Source organism: Rhinolophus sinicus, chromosome 15, assembly GCF_057876585.1.
Source record: "Rhinolophus sinicus isolate RSI-liver-muscle chromosome 15, RSI-T2T, whole genome shotgun sequence".
Taxonomy (NCBI): Eukaryota; Metazoa; Chordata; class Mammalia; order Chiroptera; family Rhinolophidae; genus Rhinolophus; species Rhinolophus sinicus.
The window spans coordinates 62,015,480-62,038,506 of NC_142515.1; the positions used below are offsets into that span (position 1 = coordinate 62,015,480).

General features: G+C 33.4%; 1 protein-coding gene across 18 annotated transcripts in view; it reads left to right on the plus strand.

Moving 5' to 3' along the window:
* Window positions 1-23,027, plus strand: part of SHLD2 (shieldin complex subunit 2) — a 104,791-nt gene that overhangs the window by 71,528 nt on the left and 10,236 nt on the right. For all 18 annotated transcript variants that reach the window (XM_074337216.2, XM_074337221.2, XM_074337226.2 and 15 more), the window contains 3 exons: window positions 16,203-16,397; window positions 16,562-16,696; window positions 22,297-22,503. In XM_074337216.2, the coding sequence (XP_074193317.2) occupies window positions 16,203-16,397; window positions 16,562-16,696; window positions 22,297-22,503 (537 nt within the window). The remainder of the gene's footprint in view (window positions 1-16,202; window positions 16,398-16,561; window positions 16,697-22,296; window positions 22,504-23,027) is intronic.

The window sequence follows — 23,027 nt, forward strand, 5'->3', positions numbered from 1 at the left end:
GGTCATTTTAACTATGTGGATTCTTCCAATCCATAAGCATGGAATATCTTTCCATTTCTTTGGGTCTTCTTCAATTTTGTTTAATAATGTCTGTAGTTTTCAGTGTGTAAGTCCTTCACATCCTTTGTTAAGTTTATTCCTAGGTATTTTATTCTTTTTGTTGCAATTGCAAAAGGAATTGATTTTTAAATTTCTTTTTCTGAAATTTCACCATTAGTATATAGGAATGTAATGGATATTTGTACATTGATTTTTGTATCCTATATTTGTTTATTGTTTCTAATAGTTTTTTGCTGGAGTCTTTAGGGTTTTCTATATAAAGAATCATGTCATCTGCAAAAAGTGACTTCATTCCCAATTTGAATGCTTTTTATTTCTTTCTCTTGACTGATTGCTCTGGCAAGGACTTCCAACACTATGTTGAATAACAGTGGTGAGAGGGGGCATCCTTGTTTTGTTCCTGATCATAGAGGAAAACCTTTCAGCTTTTCACCATTAAGTATGATATTAGCTGAGGGTTCATTGTATATGGCCTTTATTATGTTGAGGTACTTTCCTTCAACCAAAGTTTAATTATTTAGCTACTGAATAACATTTGGGTTGTTTCCTATATGGGCTGTTATGAATAAAGCAGCTATGAAATTTGTATATAGGTTTTTGTATGAACATAAATTTTCAGTTCTTTGGCATAAATATTTAAGAGTACAGTTGCTGGGTTGTAAGGTAAATGCATGTTTAGTTTTATAAGAAACTTCCAAATTATGTTCCACAATGGCTGTATTGTTTAAAATTCCTGTCAGCAATGTATCTTCAAGTTTCTCTACATCCTTGCCAGCATTTGGTATTACCCTATTTATTATTTTAGCTATTCTAATCAGTGTGGAGTGATATCTCATTGTAGTTTTAATTTGCATTTCTCTAATGGCACAAGATCTAATAGAATATAACTAAGGAGATAAACTTTGTAAATAACATAGTGCATAAGGTAGATCTTATGGATATAAATTAAACTCTACATCCTAATAATAGAAGTATATGTTTAAACGTTAGCCAAAGAACAACAAAGTAAACCAAAGAAATCACAAGGAATAAAATAATAAAGATAAAAGCAGAAATCAGTAAGAATGAGAATTGAAAAACAATAAATATACTTAATAAATCAAAATCCTGTTTCTAAAAATAACAAAATAGATGAATAAAATAATTAATTTGATCAATAAAAAAGGGAGAAAGCACAAATATACAAAATAAATGACAAGGAGAAAATAATTGTTGAAACAGAAGAAGTTAAAAACCAAGAAGCTACTTTTCAGAATTTTATGCAAATAAATTTGAAAAATCTAGATGTGTAATTTTCTAGGGAAAGACAGATTGCCAAAATTGACCCCATTAGAGATAGAAGCTGAAAGAGAGCATTTCTAAAGAAGAAATAGAGAACATTATTGAGGAACTATCATACAAAAAAGTGCCAGACCCAGGTAGTTTCACAGGAGAATCATACCAACCTTCAAAGTTTGGATGGTTCCAGTGCTCTATGAATCATTCCAGAATATCGAAGAAGGAAACTTCCTCATTTTTTTTCTAGAGCAAATATAACCCTGATACCTAAACCAAATAAAGGCATTACAGATAAAAATATAGATCAATATTATACATGATTATTGATGCAAAAAATCTAAACAAAATATTAGTAAATGAAACCTAACACCACATTAAGGAAATAATGACAAAAGGAAATTTATTCCAGAAATGGAAGACTCGTTCAATATTAGAAGATCCATGAATATTATGTACCATATTAATAAACCTAAGGGAAAATTGTATCATTATCTCCAATAGATGTTGCGAGACCCTTTGACAAAATCCAACACCCATTTATTATAAAAAGCACTCCTGGAAATAGGAATAGAGGGATACTTTCTGCTTCTATATTTACAAATGCAGTATCAGTACTGTGTTACAATACAATTGATACTCTCTCTATAAAATAGATATACTTAGTCCTAATGCCAGTATCTTATATAATGGAGAAACATGAGAGGCATTTCCACTAAAATCAGGAACAAGATGAGGATGTGAACTATGTCTGCTACTCTTCATCATTATACTAGGTTGGTGCAAAAGTAATTGCGGTTCAAAAGATTAAGAATTGCTAAAACTGCAATTACTTTTGCATCAACCTAATACTAGAGTTATTAACCAATGCAGTTAGACAAGAAGGAGCATCTAAATGGGTGAAGAAGAATGAAAATTACCTCTATGTACAAATACTAGGATAACATCTCTGGAAAACTCCAAGGAATCGAAGATAAAACCAATTCAAACAATAAAAAAAAATCACTGGAGTAACAGGACATAAAACTTAATGTTAAGTCCTGAAGTTGAAGAGAGAGAGGCGACTTGCACAAAGAAAGGCCCAGCTTAAGCGGCACAAGATTCAACACACCCAGAGGCCAACTCCAGACCAAACCAGAGTACTATTGGGTTTGACCTACAAGTGACACACCCAGAGGGAATTCTCTGCAGGCACAAGAGCCCATAGAGGCCAAACCACATTTAAGTGGTCAACCCTCACACAGCAGAACACCCTGCAGTGGGCAGAGCCAACTCTCAAAACTAGTTAGCCTAGGAGTTAACCGCACCTACTCACAAGTGAAAAGCAATTAAAGATCTTCTTTAACAGGACAATATACACAACACAAGAGTCACCTTTGGAGCACATGCAGAGGAGAAGAACGAAGTAGTGCAAGTCAAATATAAAGGACACATACTACATAAGGTAACCCAGCAAGAACTAAGAACCCTAGGGGATCTACCTAATACATTGAAGCAAACACAGAGAGTCAAGCCAGAATGGGGAAACAAAGAAACATGTTCCAAATGAAAGAACAGAAGAAACCTCCAGAAATGGAACCAAATGAAACAGAGGTAACCAACCTATCAGAGACAGAGTTCAGAACACTGATGATAAGAATGTTTAAGGAGCTTAGAGATGACATAAAGAAGGCTGTAGAAATCATAATGAACAACCAGTTAGAAATAAAGAACACAATTACCGAAATAAAGAACTCACTTGAAGGAATTAACAGCAGGTTAGATGAAGCAGAAGATCGAATCAGCGATTTAGAAGACAAATTAGCAGAGATCACCCAAACGGAACAACAGAAAGAAAAGAGAATAAAAAACAATGAAGATGGTTTAAGAGACCTATGGGATAACATCGAGTGCAACAACATGCGCATCATAGGAATACCAGAAGGAGAAGAGAGGGAGCAAGGGATCGAGAACATATTTGAAGTAACAATGTCCGAAAACTCCCCTAACCTGATGAAGGAAACCAACATACAAGCCCAGGAAGTGCAGAGAGTTCCAACCAGGATAAACCCAAACAGGTTCACACCAAGACACATTATACTTAAAATGGCAAAGGTTAAAGACAAAGAGAGAATCCTAAAAGCAGCAAGAGAAAGACAGAGGGTTACATACAAGGGAACTCCCATAAGACTATCAAATGACTTTTCTACAGAAACATTGAAGGCCCGGAGGGAGTGGCAGGAGATACTCAAAGTGATGGAAAACAAAGGCCTACAACCTAGATTGCTTTACCCAGCAAGGCTATCATTTAAAATTGATGGAGAGATAAAGAGCTTCCCAGAAAAGAATAAGCTAAAGGAATTTATTACCACCAAGCCAGCATTGCAAGAAATACTAAAAGGACTTCTATAAATAGAAGATGAAAACAATCTAACTACAAATTTAAAAATGGCAATAATTATGTACTTATCAATAATCACTTTAAATGTAAACGGATTAAATGTTTCAATCAAGAGACATAGGGTGGCTGAGTGGATAAGAAAGCAAGACCCTTGTATATGCTGTATACAAGAGACTCACCTCAGATAAAAAGACACACACAGGCTGAAAGTGAAGGGTTGGAGTAAGATATTTCATGCAAATGGAAATGAGAAAAAAGCTGGAGTTGCAATACTTATATCTGACAAAACAGACTTTAAAACGAAGAATATATTAAAAGGCAAAGAGGGGCACTATATAATAATAAAGGGATCCATCCGACAAGAGGACATAACCCTAGTAAACATCTATGCACCCAACATAGGAGCACCTAAATATACAAAACAGATGTTGACTGACATAAAGACAGAGATCAACAGTAACACTATCATAATAGGGGACTTCAACACACCTCTGACAACAAGGGACAGGTCTTCCAGACGGAAAATCAATATGGAAACAACAGCCTTAAATGACTCACCACTTGGATTTAATCAATATTTTCAGAGCATTTCACTGCAAAGCTGCAGAATACACATTCCTCTCAAGCGCACATGGAACATTTTCCAAGATAGACCATATGTTAGGCCACAAAACAAGTCTTGATAAATTTAAGAAAATTGAAATCATACCAAGTGTCTTCTCTGACCACAGTGCTATGAAATTAGAAATGAACTACAGGAAAAAAACTGGAAGACACACAAATTCATGGAGGCTGAATAATATGTTACTAAATAATGAATGGGTCAAACAGGAGATCAAGGAAGAAATCAAAAGATATCTCGAGACAAACGAAAATGAAAATACAACGACCCAAAATCTATGGGATGCCGCGAAAGCAGTCCTAAGAGGGAAATTCATAGCATTGCAGGCCTACCTAAAGAAACAACAAAAATCACTAATCTACAGTTTATCGTCACACTTAAGGGATCTGGAAAAAGAACAGCAAAATAAGCCTAAAAGGAGTACAAGGAAGGAGATAATAAAGATCAGAGTGGAAATAAATGAAATAGAAACCAGAAAAACAATACAAAAGATCAATGAATCCAAGAGTTGGTTCTTAGAGAAGATAAACAAAATTGACAAACCTTTAGCCAGACTCATTAAAAAAAAGAGAGAGAGGACCCAAATTAATACAATCAGGAATGAAAGAAGTGACAACAGACACCACAGAAATACAAACAATTTAAAGAAATTACTATGAGCAACTATATGCCAACAAATTTGACAATCTGGAAGAAATGGACAATTTTCTAGAGGCGTATAACCTTCCAGGGCTAACTCAAGAAGAAACAGAAAACCTGAATAGACTGATTACCACCAGGGAAATTGAATCAGTAATCAACAATCTCCCACCAAACAAAAGCCCTGGACCAGATGGCTTTACAGGTGAATTTTACAAAACGTTCAAAAAAGCACTATCACCTATTCTCTTCAAGTTCTTCCAAAAAATCCAGGAGGAGGGAAGACTCCCAAACATTTTTTACGAAGCCACTATCACCGTGATCCCAAAATCAGGCAAAGACACCACAAATAAGAAAACTACAGGCCGATATCGCTAACGAACATAGATGCAAAAATCCTCAACAAAATATTAGCGAATGGAATTCAGCAATACATTAAAAAGATCATACACCATGAGCAAGTGGGATCTATTCTTGGTATGCAAGGGTGGTTCAACATCCGCAAATCAATTAATGTGATACACCACATTAACAAAATGAAAAATAAAAATTACATGGTCATATCAATAGATGCAGAAAAAGCATTTGCTAAAATCCAGCAGCCATTTATGATAAAAACCCTTAAGAAAGTGGGAATAGAGGGATCATATCTCAACATAATAAAGGCCACATATGATAAACCCACAGCTAACATCATACTCAATGGGGAAAAGCTAAAACCATTCCCCTTAAGATCAGGAACAAGGCAAGGTTGCCCACTTTCTCCTCTTCTATTCAACATAGTGCTGGAAGTTCTAGCCACAGCAATCAGACAAGAAAAATAAATAAAAGGCATCCAAATCGGTAAGGAGGAAGTAATGCATTGTCATTATATGCAGATGACATGATACTATATATAGAAAACCCTAAAGACTCCACCAAGAAACTATTAGAGCTGATAGATGAATTTAGTAAAGTAGCAGGATACAAAATTAATATTCAGAAATCAGTTACATTTGTATATACCAATAATAAAACATCAGAAGGAGAAATTAAAAAAGCAGTCCCATTTACAATTGCTCCAAAGACTATAAAATACCTGGGAATAAATTTAACCAAAGAAGTAAAGATCTGTACTCAGAAAATTATGAGACACTGAGGAAAGAAATGAAAGAAGATACAAATAGATGGAAACACATACCATGTTCATGGATAGGAAGAATTAATATAGTTAAAATGTCCATACTGCCTAAGGCAATATACATATTCAACACAATTCCTGTCAAACTACCAATGACGTTTTCCACAGAAATAGAACATATAATCCTAAAATTTATATGGGCCCATAAAAGACCCCGGATAGCCTCAGCAATCTTGAGAAATAAGAACAAAGTGGGAGGTATAACAATACCTGACATAAAATTATAGTACAAGGCTACAGTAATCAAAACAGCATGGTACTGGCATAAAAACAGACACATAGATCAATAGAACAGAATAGAGAGTCCAGAAATAAATCCATGCCTATATGGCCATTTAATCTACGACAATGGAAACAAGAATGTATGGTGGGGTAAAGACAGTCTATTCAATAAATGGTGCTGAGAAACCTGGACAGACACATGCAAAAAAATGAAGCTGGACCACCTCCTTACACCATATACAAAAATAAATTCAATATGGCTTAAAGACTTAAATGTAAGATCTGAAACCATAAAATTCCTAGAAGAAAATATAGGAAGAAACTTCACAGACATTACCTGGAGTAAGATTTTTACTGATACATCCCTTTGCGCGAGGGAAGTAAGAGAAAAAATAAACATGTGGGATTACATCAAACTAAAAAGTTTTTTTCACAGCAAAGGAAACCATCAATGAAACAAAAAGGGATCCTACTGAATGGGAAAAGATATTTGCCAATGATATATCTGATAAGGGTTTAATATCACAAATTTATAAAAAACTCTCTCAACTCCAAAAAAACAAACAACCCAATTGAAAAATCGGCAGAGGACATGAAGAGACATTTTTCTAAAAAGGACATACAGATGGCAAACAGACATGAAGAAATACTCAATCTCACTAACCATCAGAGAAATGCAAATAAAAACCACAATGAGATACCACCTCGCGACCCAGTCAAAATGGCTATCATCAATAAATCAATAAACAACAAGTGCTGGCACGGATGTGGAGAAAAGGGAACGCTTGTGCACTGTTGGTGGGATTGCAGATTGGTGCAGCCACTATGGAAAACAGTATGGAGGTATCTCAAAAATCTGAAAATGGAACTACCTTATGATCTAGCAATTCTACTCCTAGGTATCTATCCAGAGAAATCCAAAACTCCAATTCAAAAATCTTTATGCACTCCTATGTTTATTGCAGCACTATACACAATAGCCAAGACATGGAAACAACCGAAATCCCCATCGGTAGATGGTTGGATTAAGAAACTGTGGTACATTTATACAATGGAGTGTTACGCAGCCATAAAGAAGAAAGAAATCTAACCATCTGCAACAACGTGGATGGACCTAGAGAACATTATGTTAAGTGAAATAAGTCAGACGGAGAAAGACAAATACCATATGATCTCACTTATATGAGGAATCTAAAGAAAAGAATAAGTGAATGATCTAATCAGAAACAGTTTTGGAGATATAGAGGAAAAGCTGAGGGTTGCTAGATGGACAGGGGAGTGGGGATAAGGGAGAAGGTGAGGGGATTAGAAAACAGTCGGTAACCACAAGATGGCACGGGGTTTTGAAAATTAACTTGGGGAATGTAATCAATAATGTAAAGATCTTGTAGGGTATCCGATGGAGGTGGTCTCATTAGGGAAACCACCTCAGGGAAGATGTAGATACCTGATCACTGCACTGTACACCTGAATTGAACAATAATGAATGCCAACTATGATATATATATATATATATATATATATATATATATATATATATATATATATATATATATATACACACACACACACACACACACACACACACACACACACATACATATATGTATATATATATGTATGTATATACTTACAAGAAGCGGAGTACAGCATTACGAATAGAGACAGTGGAAATGTAATGGCTGTGTGCGATGTCAGAGGGATAGTGGATAGTTTAACCCCTCTCCCCAGAGGGGTTCACACAGTGTGAGGGATATAAATGATAAACGTCTAAGTATTACTTTGTCTTGTGCACCTGAAACTAATACAAAAATAAACAAAAACAAAAACGAAAAACAAACAAAAACTTAATGTTAAAAAAAATCAATAGCCTTCATATACACAAACACTAAACAAAGGGCATAATGAATGGGAAAAACTCACAATACCACTAAAGAAGATACTTTGGAATCAGTATAATAAGAAATGTGCAAAACCAATATGCAGAAAATTTTAAACATTCCAGAAAAAAATAAAGACATGAACAAATGGAAAGACAACATTCCCTATTCTTGGATAGGATGACTCAACATTATAATGATCATCAGTTCTCCATAAGTTAATCTATAAATATAATGCAGTCTCAATAAAAATACCAACAAGCTATGTTATGGCATATTACCAGTTGATATTGATATTCATGAGGAAAAACTAACATGCAAGAAGAGCTAGGAAAACACTGAAAAACAAAAGCCATGAGACCACGCTTACCAGTCATTAAAACATACTATAAGGCCTCTATCATGAAATCAGTGTGACACTGGTGCATGAATAGACAAGTGGAACACAATAGGAAGATCAGAAGTAGACCCACATTCATAAAATTTGGTATATCACAAAGATGGTATCTGAAATCACCACAATAAAGTTTAACTTTTTAATGAATAGTGTTCTGGCAACTGAGTAGCCATTTAGAAAAAGACAAAATTAGATCCATATCTCACAACAAATAGAAGAATAAACTCCAAATGTATTCAGAATCTAAATGTAAAAAATAAAACCTTACAACTACTAAAGAGAAATGGATGAATTCCTCTTTAATCTTGGTGTAGGGAAAGGCTTTCTTTCTATTACTCAGAATCCAGAGGCAGTAAAAAACAAGACTGATAAATTTGACTACAGAAAAATAAAATTTTGAATGACCAAAACACCATAAACAAAATCAAAAGACAACTGGTAAACTTGGAGAGAATATTTGCAATGTACACCTTAACAAAAAGCTAATATTCCTAATATATAGAGAACTCTTAAAAAATTAAAGCAGAAAGGACCTGATGGAAAAAAGACATGAGAAATTCAAATTAAAACTACACAGAGATATCATTTTCCACCTATTAGATTGGCAAAAATTAAAAAATAGTACAACACATTCTGTTGGTGACGATGTGGGGAAATAGGCCCTCTTATACATTGCTGATGGGAATCCAAATTGCTACAACCCTTCTGAAGGGTATATGGGCAATACCCCCAAAATTACATATGTTCTTAGCTTTCAACCCAGCAAACCTACTTTTAGGAATCTATCTTGAATACATAACTGCGACAATATGAAATACATATGCACAAGTTTATTCATTGCAGTATTGTTTGTAATTGCAAGACATTGGGAAAAATCTGAGCAGAATGTTTGACTAAATTATGGTATGTTCACATAGTGGAATACTGCAAAGCTATAAAAAAATGAAAAAAGAGCTCTATGAAGTGATTTCTAGGACATACTGTTAAGTGAAAAGCACAAAGCTCAAAAAAGTATATATAGTATGCTATCCTGCATGTAAGAAAGAAGAGAGGAATAAGAAAATACATGTATATCTCATTTGTGCAAAAAATAAAAACAGCAGGAAGGATAAGCCAGAAACTAAGGAGACTGGTTACCTACAGGAGCAGGTGGGGAAAGTATAGAAAGAAGGGAGTGGAAATAAGGTAGCATTGATGAAGAGGCAGTGACACTTCTCTGAGTGTATCTTTGTGTAGAGTGCTGGCTCATAAAACCATAGTAATATTTCACATACCCCACAAATAAACAATTGAAACCATCTAGAATGTGGTAGAGGGGGGGAACCCAAAATGGAATACAAACAACAAATGAACCTAACAGTATTACAAATTAAAAAAACCACTACACCGAAAAGTGAGGGGAAGAAAAGAACAAACCTAAGTAACCATGGAAAACAGTATGTTGACTGGATTCTACAAAGCTAAAGACAAAAAGGACTGTACGTGGATGCTGTAATCTAGTTAGTAAAAGTATTTCTCAAAGTGGAACGGGTTAGCAACAGGTCTATGTATTGAACAAGTAAGTAAGTAAATTGTAGATAATGAGAATTGGGTTTCTTCTCACTGTTATAGAAAGAAATTATAAATAAAGAGAGAAGGTTAAAAAGAAACTTTTGTTTTGGAGCCAGAGGTAGTTGTTAAAAACTTACAGTTTTCAATATATAGATAGATGGATACACAAAAAGATAAAGAGATATAGCTATGTATGTATGGGTGGGCTAATATATGTATGTATATTTCCTATCTCTGTCTGCTGAAGGGCACAGGAGCAGTGACACCTCAGTAACATGAGCATACCTAGTACCCAGGTCTTGGTCTGTAAACAGTATTCTGTAATAAAAGGAACCAACACTGCCAGAAGTGGTTGATTGTAGGACTGGGACGGAAGATACAATGTGAGTCTGGAACTTCTGGTGGTGAAGGCTATTGAAAAAATAGGAGAGCATACACGAAGGCATCTACTGGCCCAAGTTGGGGCAATTTAAGCAATAAATAAATAAATAATGATAATATTGGATTATAAACTGTAGAATAAGATATTTATGGATCCATATTGATATAGATAAATATTCAACTAATTGACTAAATACATACATACATACGTATATATACATAAGATTGCATTCCTCTGAATGGAGTTGCAGTGAATAAATGTGAGAGGAAAGAGAAAAGTAGAGAATTACCATTAGGCAGACATCACAGTAATAAATAGTGCAGACAAGGATCCACTAATAGATACTAAAATTAGTAGGTGAAAGTTTGAGGAGAAATAGCATGGCATAGTCTCAAAGTATCTCCCCAGGACGTTATCAGCTTACAAGGAGAAAATAATTTTACAGTGAAGAAACTTGGCAGAAACCTATTTAACTGAATGAGTAAGGTAAATATCATCAGTAATAAGATATATTGATATCATGAATCCCTTGCTATGATGCATTGAGAAGGACGCAGAATAATTTTTGTGGTATTCTTGCCAAAAATGCATTAGCTCATTCCAGTCATGAGAAAACAATGGAGAACCCCAGATGGAGGGACATTATATAAAATAATTGATCAATACTCTTCACAACTGTCAAGCTCATAAAAGGTAAGAAAGACTGATGAATTGTTACTGACTGGAGGAGATGAAAGAAAAATAACTAAAATGTAATGTAGAGTCCTGGATAGGATCTGAGGCAGAAGAAGGCGATTAGTGGGAAAATTGGTAAAATATGAATAATATCTAAGTTTAGTTCATATTTAACCAGCATTAATTTCTTCTTCATGATAATTATTCTATGGTTATTTAAGATGCTCACATTAGAAGCACATTAGATGCTCACATTAGAAGCACATTCTATGCTCACATTCTATGGTTATTTATGATGCTCTCTATGAGAGGAACATAAGGAAATTCTACTATTCTGCAACTTTTTTGTAAGTCTAACATTAGCTTAAACACAAGTTTAAAAAAAGCTGTATATCGTCATCTCAATACATACAAAGAAAGCTTTTAAAAATAAAATTCAACACCCATTCATTAGGAATACAAAGAAATTTATTGTAACTTCATAAAGAGTGTCTTTAAGAAACCCAGTGCAAATGTCATCCTAATCGGAGAAATATTAGGAACATTCCTTATAAAAATAGGAATGAGACGAGGGTGCTCCTCTTACTACTTTTATTCAGCATTGTATCGGAGATACTAACCAGTGAGATAAAATGTGGAAAAGGAAATTTCCAAAAAGATTGGAAAAAAAGAACAAAGCTGTCATTATTTATAGATGACATGGGGGTTTACATAGGATCTTTCTTCTCTAAAAACTCAAGCAAATTATTAGAAATAATGGGAATGTTTAGCAAGGTGGCTGGGCATAAGATTAATACACACAAGTCAGTTGCATTTCTAGAGTGGAACAACAAAGAGGAGACACCATTTACAATATTATCATGTGATAATAAGACATTATCTAGTAATAAATTTAACAGTTTTACTATTAAAGGAAAAAAATTTAATTAAGAGAAATTAAAGAATTAAATAAACATACACTTTATGAATTGCTTGGAAGATTTAGCATTGTGATTCTCCCCAAGTTATCTATAAATTCAGTGCAAATCCAATCAAAGTCCCAATATGATTTGTATGAAATTGATAAGATTATTCTGATATATGGAAGAATAAAAGGACAAAAACAGCCAGGGCATTTTTGAAAAAGAGCAGGGAGGAATATTTTGCCCTATCAGATATCAATCAGTATTTAGTATGAACTTATAATAATTAAAAACAGTATGCTTTGGGCCAGTTGATTTTAAGGCAGTAAATTTTTATTTTGGGGATTTCTTTAAAAGACTTAAGTTTAATCTTTTGTTACGAATATTTGAAGTTGCCACACCTTGGAAAGCATATTTCCTACGAGCTAAATGGTGTTTAATTAAAATTCGTCACATTTTACAGATGTTAATACAATGGAAGGGTAAAGAATGTTTTGAAATAATGAAAATAACATAGTATGCCAATATTTTGCAAGGGATTTGGGAGATAGGAGTAGATAGCTCTGATTTTAAGGCCAATCTAGATTCAAGTAAAGCTGATCTAGTTTAGTAGTTTCATAAAAATCTTAGGACCTAATTCTGGTGGGAAATAGACAGTGGAACCCCGGGGGAGCTTAAGGTTTTTGTAGAACAATAGAAAACCTTGAACTAATTATAATTAGGTAACTTTTAGAGGTTACTTCAAAGACTTTGTTTTTATATTTACATAGGAATTTATGTTGCCTTGTTTTTCACAGGTTAGCTAAATAAAGTATATTCTCAGGCTTTTTGGCTGTAGGCAAATTGATTTAGGCAAATGGTTATCAGTTGATACTTTGAGAACACTGCAATTGTTTTTCTAGTGAAAGAATAAATCAGTTTGGTTAGCTTATGGTTTTCTTTTGCAAATAATTACATGTCGAGAGCATTCTTACTTTTGATCAATATATTGTACTTTTGAAGAGACTTTTGTTCTTTTCTCATTATAGTGAGGTATTACATATTTTACAAACCTAGTCCTGATAATGTGATAGGATATAAATTTATTTTAAATATCAAATTAAATAAAATATATAAATCAAAGGTTAGCAGAGTGATTCATGAAATAGACTATTTGGAATCTAAATACAGTGGTACCTCGGTTTTCGAATGTAATCCGTTCCGGAAGACCTTCGAGTTATGAAACGTTGAAAACTGAGGTGTGGTTTCCCCATAGAAAGTAATGCAAAATGTATTAAACAGTTCCAGACCTTTAAAATCAACTCCTAAAACTGAAAATTTAGCATGAATTTTGCTATCTAATGATACCATAGATAAATAAAATTTATGGCGTTTGTAGACTAAAATGTTTGTCAACAGAGATGTTTGAAAACCGAGGTACAACTGTAATCAGATATTTCCATATTAATTTTCATGAAGCAGGGATAAGAAAATAATTTTATATCAGGAGTACCCCCCCAAAAGCTCCATATTGTAGACAAAGAATAAAGCCAAGAGAAATTAATGTACAAGTTCACAGAACTCATTATTTACAGAGTCAGAATCTGAACCCAGCTCTTCCGATTCCAGATGTGCTGGAAATATTGTGAAAGAAGAATCAGGAGGTCTGGTGAATAAATTGGAGCTGTGGAAGGAGATACTTGGGGTTGGGTTTTGCTGTAATCTAAATGATCTCCTTATCTCTATTCTTCCCTCCTTCTCTCATTCATCTTTCATACTCTTGATTCTTTTCTCTCATGCTCATTATCTTTGTTAGTGTTATCATTATTTTATAAAATTCATTTAGGAATTCAGTAATCTTAATTAGAATAGATTTTATGTATCAGGTTTTAGAAGCTCTAAAATCTTTGTTTTAATCCATCCACTCAGGTGTACTAGAAATCTTGATGTCATCTTTCATCTTTTCTTCACCCTCCATCTCTGAGTGTTTGTTGGGTTCTACCTCTGAGCTATTTCACACATCTATAACTTTTTTCCCCTTCATGCAGTCTTGTCTGGTTCCAATGCTCCTTCATCGCCTTCTGGATGGTCATTAGCCTCCTAAATGTTCTTCGTAGTCTCTCTTCTATGAAAATTGATTCCTCTACATTAAAGGGTCCATAAACTTGGATGGGAAGACATTACATCTTTATTTTCACTAATTGCATTATGAATAAGGCAGCAATCCACAGTAATATTAGCAGTACTTGTGACTTGGTCACCAATGGAAAGCACAAAGATTTTCATATCACATTACAGTTGTTGAAGATAACTTGAATTATGTCCATGATACTCTGGCATACTTTGAAATTGCAATAGTTACTATATATTCTGCTATATCTTGTTATTTAATGTGGTAATGAGACACATATATTATCTCAGTTTAAAAATAGTTTGATTGCTATATTTCCATTAATTGGTTTTGTGATCTTACTAATATTTCATTTATGCATGTAAAACATTATTCTGTAATAAAAATATTCTAAAATTAAATAATGGTAATAGTTGCACAACTTTGTAAACTAAAAAACACTGAATTGTAAACTTTAAAAGGGTGAATTTTATGTATGTGAATTATAGCTCAATAAAGCTGGTATAAAAATTCTATTCTAACAATGGGTGTACATGTTTCATCAGACTACCAAAAGCATCTATGGTGTGTAAAAAGAATTGCAGACCCCTTCTATTTACCTGGAAATGCTATATTCCCCATCCCTAATTACTACCTGGAAATCTTTGATTAGACATTTTTGCAAAACGCAGCTCAAATATTCCCTCAAAGCCTCTTCTAGCTTCCCCGGGCAGTTCTTTCTGTGTGTTCTTAGGAATGCTCACATATGCCTCTTATGCTTTGAGCCCAGTGCTTGTTATTTACTGTCTCCAGGTTGATAATCCCTTCAGTGTTGGATGGTGACATGATATGTCTTTGTATCCTTAGTACCTGATGTAATGCCAGTCATATAGTGGATGGTCTACTGCTGAGTGAGTGAAAAATGAGGCCTTAGTGTGGTATAAGAAATACATCAGGATGAGAATGTTACTGAGAGGAGGAAAGAAGAGTCATTTACTTTTTTCTACTGAAAATGGTTAATAGTCTCTGCTTTCTAAAAAGTACTTTTCTACAAAGTGTTTTTTGCTGAGATCTTATTGGATCAACAATCAATCACACATTCAAACATACCTCCCTTTCCTTCAGGGAAATTAAAATTTAAAAATACCCAAACTTATCAATTTGTACATTTAAAATGTGTGTATTTTACTGTGTGTAAAGTATATCTCAAAAAAACTAGAAAAAAATTTGAGACTGGAAAACAAAAACATCTAAATGGGATAATGATTGATGAATTAAATGACTGATCTATCATCAAGAGAAATAATATAATGTATCACATGCTCAAATGCCAGTGAGAGTTAGAGATAAAAGGAGAAACCACTGGGAGCCTTTAGTGGTTATTACTCTGTGCAGTGTTTGGTTAGGTAGAGAGGAGGGTGACAGCACTGCAGCAGTGAAAATGGTGAGGACAGAGGCTTGGAAATGGGAAAGAATAAGGCAGTTGAGAGAAAGAGCCAGTTAGGCGATTCCTAGAGTATTTCAGCTGTGACATGCTAAGAATCTTGAGGAAGAATGGCAGTGGTTGGGATAGTTGGGGAAGACGTGATCAAATCAGACTCCAGGGATTAGGGAACTGACTGGATATAACAGGGTAATGGAGGACTCAAAAAATAACTGAAGTATTGGTCTTGGTTAGTTGGTAGAAAAATGATTTATAACAAAATGGAAAAGTGAGAGAACAGGGCAAGTTTTTTGGTGATGGTAAACGATTCTGTTTCTATTGGTTAAAAATATCAAGCTTATTTTTGCATCTAAACTGATTCAAGAATAAGCTACATGTTTTGTAGATATAAAATCATGTTGTACTTTTAATCACACTTTACAACTTTACAATTCTAAGAAAATACTGTGTTAAGAAAATATAGTTTTGTCATCTTTTATATGTGTGTGTGTGTTTCTTTCTTAGATTCCAGTGTAATTAGTGATGTTGTACTTCAAGATTTACTGGCTTATGTGGCTTCAAAACACTCCTATCTGAGAGATCTTCCTCAGAGGCAGCCTCAGAAAATGAACGGAATAGAATTTGTAAAATTGGAGCAGCTTCAGCCTGACGTATTAGTCCATGCAGTATTAAGAGTTGTCGATATCACTATACTGACAGGTAATCATTTTGGGCAACTCTTTAATTTTAGATTACAAAACAAAGATACAAGACCTTCTTAGTGTACCATTTGGTTATCGTTATGTATTAATCATTAGATATTAAAGTATGGTATCACATGTGATAGAATAATGTCAACTAAAATATTCCTTTTCCTTTTCCAGAGGCATTATATAGTTATAGAGGACAGAAGCAAAGGAAAGTTATAGTAACTGTGGAACAGGTCCAAGGTCAACATTATGTGCTTGTATTATGGGGTCGTGGAGCAGACTGGTACCCTCAACTTCAAAGGAAAAAAGGTAAATACACCAAAAAGCATTTAGTCTACGTATTTATAGTTGGGTAAATGATTAATGCTTATGAACCTAAGATGAAGAGAATTTTAAAGGATTAGATTAAATTTGAAATATAAGTGATCATGATTGAATATTCTTCTGCAGATTTCTTCTATTATAATTTTATACCTCCAGTAAGCAATTCAGTAATCTAATAAGTTCTCTATGATTGATGGTGGCAAAATAAAAGCTTCCATTTATTCCCAGGTATACTACTTTACCTTTCTAGTGAAGATCTTATCTCTTTCGGATAATGTTCTTTAAAAATTTAATTTTGGAGAAGCTTCTACAATTTTTTTTTCAGCCAAAGTACTCTGATAAATAAACTTCTCTCTGGTTATAAGGCAGATAGTGGAGTTGTATTAATTCTTTCAAGTCACAATGTTACTGTTTAGTAAATTACTGAGTTCCAGGTTATAATTCCAGTTATTTAAAAAGTATGGGCTATTAGCCACCCATAGAATGTTTATGTTGAAAATGCGACCCGTGATTACATTTTTCTTCAAAGCATAAATTAATAATTTATGATGTATTGAATTAAATGGAATTGATATTTCAATAAATAGTATATTTTCCTTTTGATATTGTGACATCCTATAGTTGTAACAGTCAGATAGAATAATTAATTAATTAGTAGCTTATGACTTACTTTATCCTGTTAAATTAATTGAGATGATTGTGTGACCTATTCTTTTTTACCCAAAAGTTAATGTCTCTTCCCAAACTTTTACTTACAAATACTTAACCCAAATATAGGATCTGCCACATTATCTCTCTTAATCATTAATAGTCTGTGACTAGGATTTGAGATAAATCTGACTTTGGACTTTTATGTTAGGATCAGTGGTAAATATTTGCTTGGTTGAGAAATCTGACAAATGTGTCAATGATAGACTAAATGTTGGTCATTATTGACCAACATTTCATAGCCAGGAGCATGAGTCTAGTGCATGCTGATCAAAATGTAGGTCAAAGGTATTATTCCGGTTCTAATGGAGCTATAGCAAAGCAGATGGCTCCATGCTTAATATGAATATTCTTTTAAAATGAGTAGTTATTTGGTTGATAGAAGAGAAATTATAGTTGTCTCTAGATTATTCTGTGGTTTTTAGGTTAATATTGAAAATGTATGAATCCAGGAATTCAGATGTAGTTGTTCTTTGTTCATTCACTCATTCAGCATACTTTATTTATAACCACCATTTTTAAGTTTTAATATCTACCTCAATACCTCAAGATTATTCTTTTTAAAATGGGACAATACCAATTTTTAATAGTGATCTGAGTAAGTGATTTCTACTTTCAGAAATTGGTAGCATTCTAGCTATTCATTTGGTATTTCTTGAAGCATTCTCTATTGACCTTTATACTGGACACTGCTTTTATTTGTTCCCAAGGATAAAAAAACCACAACTCACATTTAGGTGATACAATCAGAAATGATTATCAAGCAGTTATTACTGAATACTGGAGATAACAGAGTTGATGTTTTTGGGAAGAATAATTCCAAGTTCACGTTCGGTGTGCCTCATATGTGGCAAGCTTTGGTTACAATTTAGGTCCTAATGAGACTGTACTAGGAACCTAAATTATACTTCTTAAGAATAATTGGGTATGCATAAAATAAGCTATTCAGAACTAAATGCCATTCCGTGCAATATCCTCCTGAAATTATTTCATAGAAGTCTAATATTTAAAAAATAAATTATAATAAAGTACTCTCATGACATTACTCATTAAACACAGAATAAATGCAAATAATCCCGACACTGCAGTGATTTTCATGCACAATCATAATTATGTCTGCGTGGAGATTTGAAATCCATTCACACCCTAATTCGTGATTCAAACACAGAAATGTATCACAAATTGTCTCAATACCACTCTCCCTCAGACTTCCTAGCCTGACCTGTACACGACTTCTTTCTGGTACTTGAACGTGCCAGTCCTTTTCCTGCCTCATCACCTTGAATTTACATGTTTCTTCTGCCTGGAGTGCTTTTTCCTCCAAGTCTCTCACATGCATGGTTCCTTTATCTTTCAGCTCCAATTTCACATCCTCAGGGAGGCCTCACACATGTGTATACATGACCACTCTCTGTCAGATCACTCTTTGTATTCCATTCGTGCCACTTAACACAACTGAGATTATCTGGCTATTTGCTTGCTTGATAATTAACTAATTTTCTCAGTAGATTGTAAGTTCTGTGTGTACAAGCACCCTCACTAGCTTGTTTACCATTGTGTCCCAATCACACTGTTACTGTGTCTGCCCTGGTAAATGTTTTCTTTATGAATTAGTGAATGAATGAAGAGTAAAGTACAGATCAGACAACCATTCCAAATCCCCATCTTTAAGGAGTAAAAGACTAAAGTTTGAGGAGGAAATAACTTTGCTTGTATCAAATGATAAGAAAAAAATGAGGAAGTAAAAAATGCATGTACATGAAGTTTTGCAATCCTTGGGATGTATTAAGAAATTATATTTAAACTTGGTCACTGAGGCTTGTAGTTAGAACTAGAACTCTACTCTGGTTAACTTAAACAATGAAGGTGGCTGTATTTGAAGTATGCAGGAATATCTCACAGTACATAGGGCAAGAGGGCTTATGGGTTTTGGGGGGACTTGGAACTAGGCGTTGAAAAGCTTTGTTGGTTGCAGGCAACTTCTCCATATATCTGCTTTATGTACTCTGTGCAGACTTTCTCTGCTTCTCCACCATGTGAAAAGCAGATAGTTACTCTGTAGATCCTGATTTTACTTTTTTTAAACTTTCATTTATTTAAGTGTGTTTTTCCAGGACCCATCAGCTCCAAGTCAAGTAGTTGCTTCAGTCTAGTTGTGGAGTGTGCAGCTCACAGTGGCCCATGTGGGGATTGAACCGGCAACCTTAAGAGCACTGTTCTGTAACCAACTGAGCTAACCGGCCGCCCCTTTTACTTTTTTTTCTTTAAGAGACCAGTCCCATTTCCCTGCAAAGAAAATCTTACTGCTCAGATGGAATTTGATTGAATCATCTGCGGCCTGAAGGACAGGGTTCAAAAGTACAAATAGGAATGCCTGAGCTTATTTCGGAGGGTGAGGGAACAGTTATGGGGGCATTTGTAGTCTGGGTGGCCACACAAAAGGTATTCAGTACCAAAGATATGTGTGCTCACTAGCCCAGAGAGACGTGTGTGATGTCTTATTTAGTATAAAAAAATTATAGAACTTCATGTACACTAGGATCCATTGTAATAAAAGTGGATATATAAGTATGTATGTACATTTTAAAATCTGGAGCTATAGATGCTAAAATGCTAGCAATGGCTATCTCTGTATGGTAGTTTTATGTGGCTTTTATTTTTTCTTTACTTTTAGTTTGAATTTTAAGCATGTGTGAAAACTGCATTTACTTTTTAAATATTTTATGAAAAAATTTAAACATGTATACACATTATAAGAAAGGAAAAAAAACTATTAAAATTGTAATACTCAATATATACTGGTAACAAAAGATGAATACAAGTCATGTGTATACATTTTTTGGCATCCCTGGTATATAGAGATAATAATATAATGAACTAAAATACCATTATCCAGCTTATTAAAATATGACCAATCTTACTTCACCTATTACTTCCTTACTCTTTTACTGTCTAAATATTTCACAATGAACATATTTTATCTTATAATTAAAAAATAAAAGGAAACCTTTTTCCTTTTGGAAAAAAAAAGGTAGGTAATGTCTGGAATATCTAGCTAACAATTTGAGAAAAAATAGAATTAAATTAAATTAATATTTTATATTTGTGCCAAAATAAATTCCAGATCCATTGATTCAAATACATTTTTTAAAAAAGAAACAATAAGTAGTTGGAAAAAAAACTAGCAAACTTATTGGAATCCAAAGTTAGTAGGTTAAATAAAATACAGCAACAGAAACTATACTATACATAAAAATCACCATATACAGATTTAAAAGACAAGTGAAAAAAACAGAAAAAAAATGCATTTTTTTAGAAAATAATGCAATGAGCAAAAGACATATCTGTAATGCTAAATAAGCAACAGATATGAACAGGAAAGTCCCAAATAAGAAACAAAAATGGCTAAAAAATATAAGAAAAACTACTCCTACTAGTAATTAAAGACATACAAATAAAATGATGATAGATAATTTCTCTCCTAAGAAATTACAGAGAGGATATGGGGAACTAGTCATTCTCATAAACTATTGAAAATGTAAACTGGCAAAAAACTTCTTGAGGACAATTGATGCTATGAAAGCCTTAGCATTTGTAATACCTTTGGCCTAATAATTATACTTATTCGTCATGGCTATGCATAAAGATGTAGCTAAAAATACAATTATCACGGTACTGTTTATAATAGTGAAAACCTGAGAACCAGCCAACGTGCTCCAAAATAGAGGATTGCTGTAATAATTTTTACGATTTTGGTCTAGCTGTGCAATGGCATATTATGCATATTATAAAATAATGTAAAATAATACTTAATGACATGTAAAGATATATTTGACATATTAAGTAAAAATGAAACAAATTGAAAACAAGTGTTAACTGTTTATTTTGGGGGTGCTGAAATTATGGTTACTATTTATTTACTTAGCTTATCTGTGATTTCTAAGGATGTATTTTGTAATAAGACAAAGCTACTTTAAAAATAGTGACTAGTTTTAAGCAACAACTTGGAATATATACAATTTGGTTTTTCTAATGATGCTCTATTTATATGGATTTACTGACTTGTTCTAAGAGTCTCCACACACAAAACTGTCAAATGAAAGAAACTAAGGAAGCAGGTGGGGTGTGTGAATTAGATTATGATCTGAAGTAAGTGGAAAACTAAAAAGACAGCTGTTATTAGAACACTTAGTGCTAAGAGACCTGTTTTATTGTAGTTTTAATATTGAATTTATTAATATAGGACAAATTTATTAATAAAGAATTTATTAATTTATATAGTAATAGAACATTAAAGTTGTAATGTAGAATTTATTAATCTAGAATATGACTTAATATAGAATATAGAAGTATTAATATTAGTATTTATTAATATAGAATATTTGGCAAGAAGGACTATGCTAGTGGTTTTAAGAAGTAGAATTATTACTGAGGGAATTAAAAATAGGTGCAACTATATCTAAATGCATCCTTTGTTCTGGAAAAATTAGCTAAATAAGAAAACTAAGGTGTTGAAAATCAATGAGAGATATTGATTATGGCAGACGTGTCCATTTCTGTGTCCCTATTATTAAAAAAAATCTTTGCCTGTAGATACCAAAATGAGAATTTGCTACTCTGAGAAGCAGTTGATTATAATAAATTATGACTGTTTAGGAGACCGAGAAATCTTTAGAAAAAATTCTTATTAAAATTATGTCTAGCATCCTTGTCCTATTGCCTTAATACAACATTCATATTTAGTCTCTTTACACCCCACTTCCTTAGTGTGATGGAAGTTATATTTAAGTGATTTAATCAGGTCAGTCTGTTTAGTCTGTTTTTGAGCCTAGATTAATTCCTTTTGGCAACCTTTTGTTTTTATTTGTTTCTTTAAGATTACATTTGGGAATTTAAGTATCTTTTCGTTCAGCGAAATTGCATCCTAGAAAACCTAGAATTGCATACAACACCTTGGTCATCCTGTGAGTGCCTGTTTGATGATGACGTAAGGGCAATTACATTTAAAGCAAAATTTCAAAACAACAGGCCTTCTTTTGTGAAGATATCAGATTTAACAACACACCTAGAGAATAAGTATTCAGGTAAGATCTTTATATACTTAAAATATTGCTTGTTTTAATATAAATAAGGAACCTACCATTTGTGGGAAAAATGTATTTGAATTTAAAAGTGAAATATAGATCTTTGTAAATAACTGCACCAGATAGTGGCATCTTCTTAGCTTTTTGCCTACAATCCTTTGAGGTTAATTTATAATTATTAAGGATCACTCAAAATTTTTTTGTGTCTAGTTACCAGCAGCTCATCATTTAATTCAATCTGCTTTCTAACAGTGAGATTAGTTTGAATTTTCTGTGATTTGAGATACGTGGAACTAAACAGCATGTACACTGTTTTGTTTGGCATCTTTAACTTCGTAAATGCTTTTCAGATGTATCTGTACTGTTGTGCCTATCAGTAATTCATTCCTTTTTATTCGCTTGTATTGTATATTCCGTACTTGTTTGTCTGTTCATCTGTTGATGGACATCAGAGTTATTTCCAGTTCTTGGCTGTTATAAATAAAGTTTCTATAAACATTCATGTATAAAGCATTATATGGACA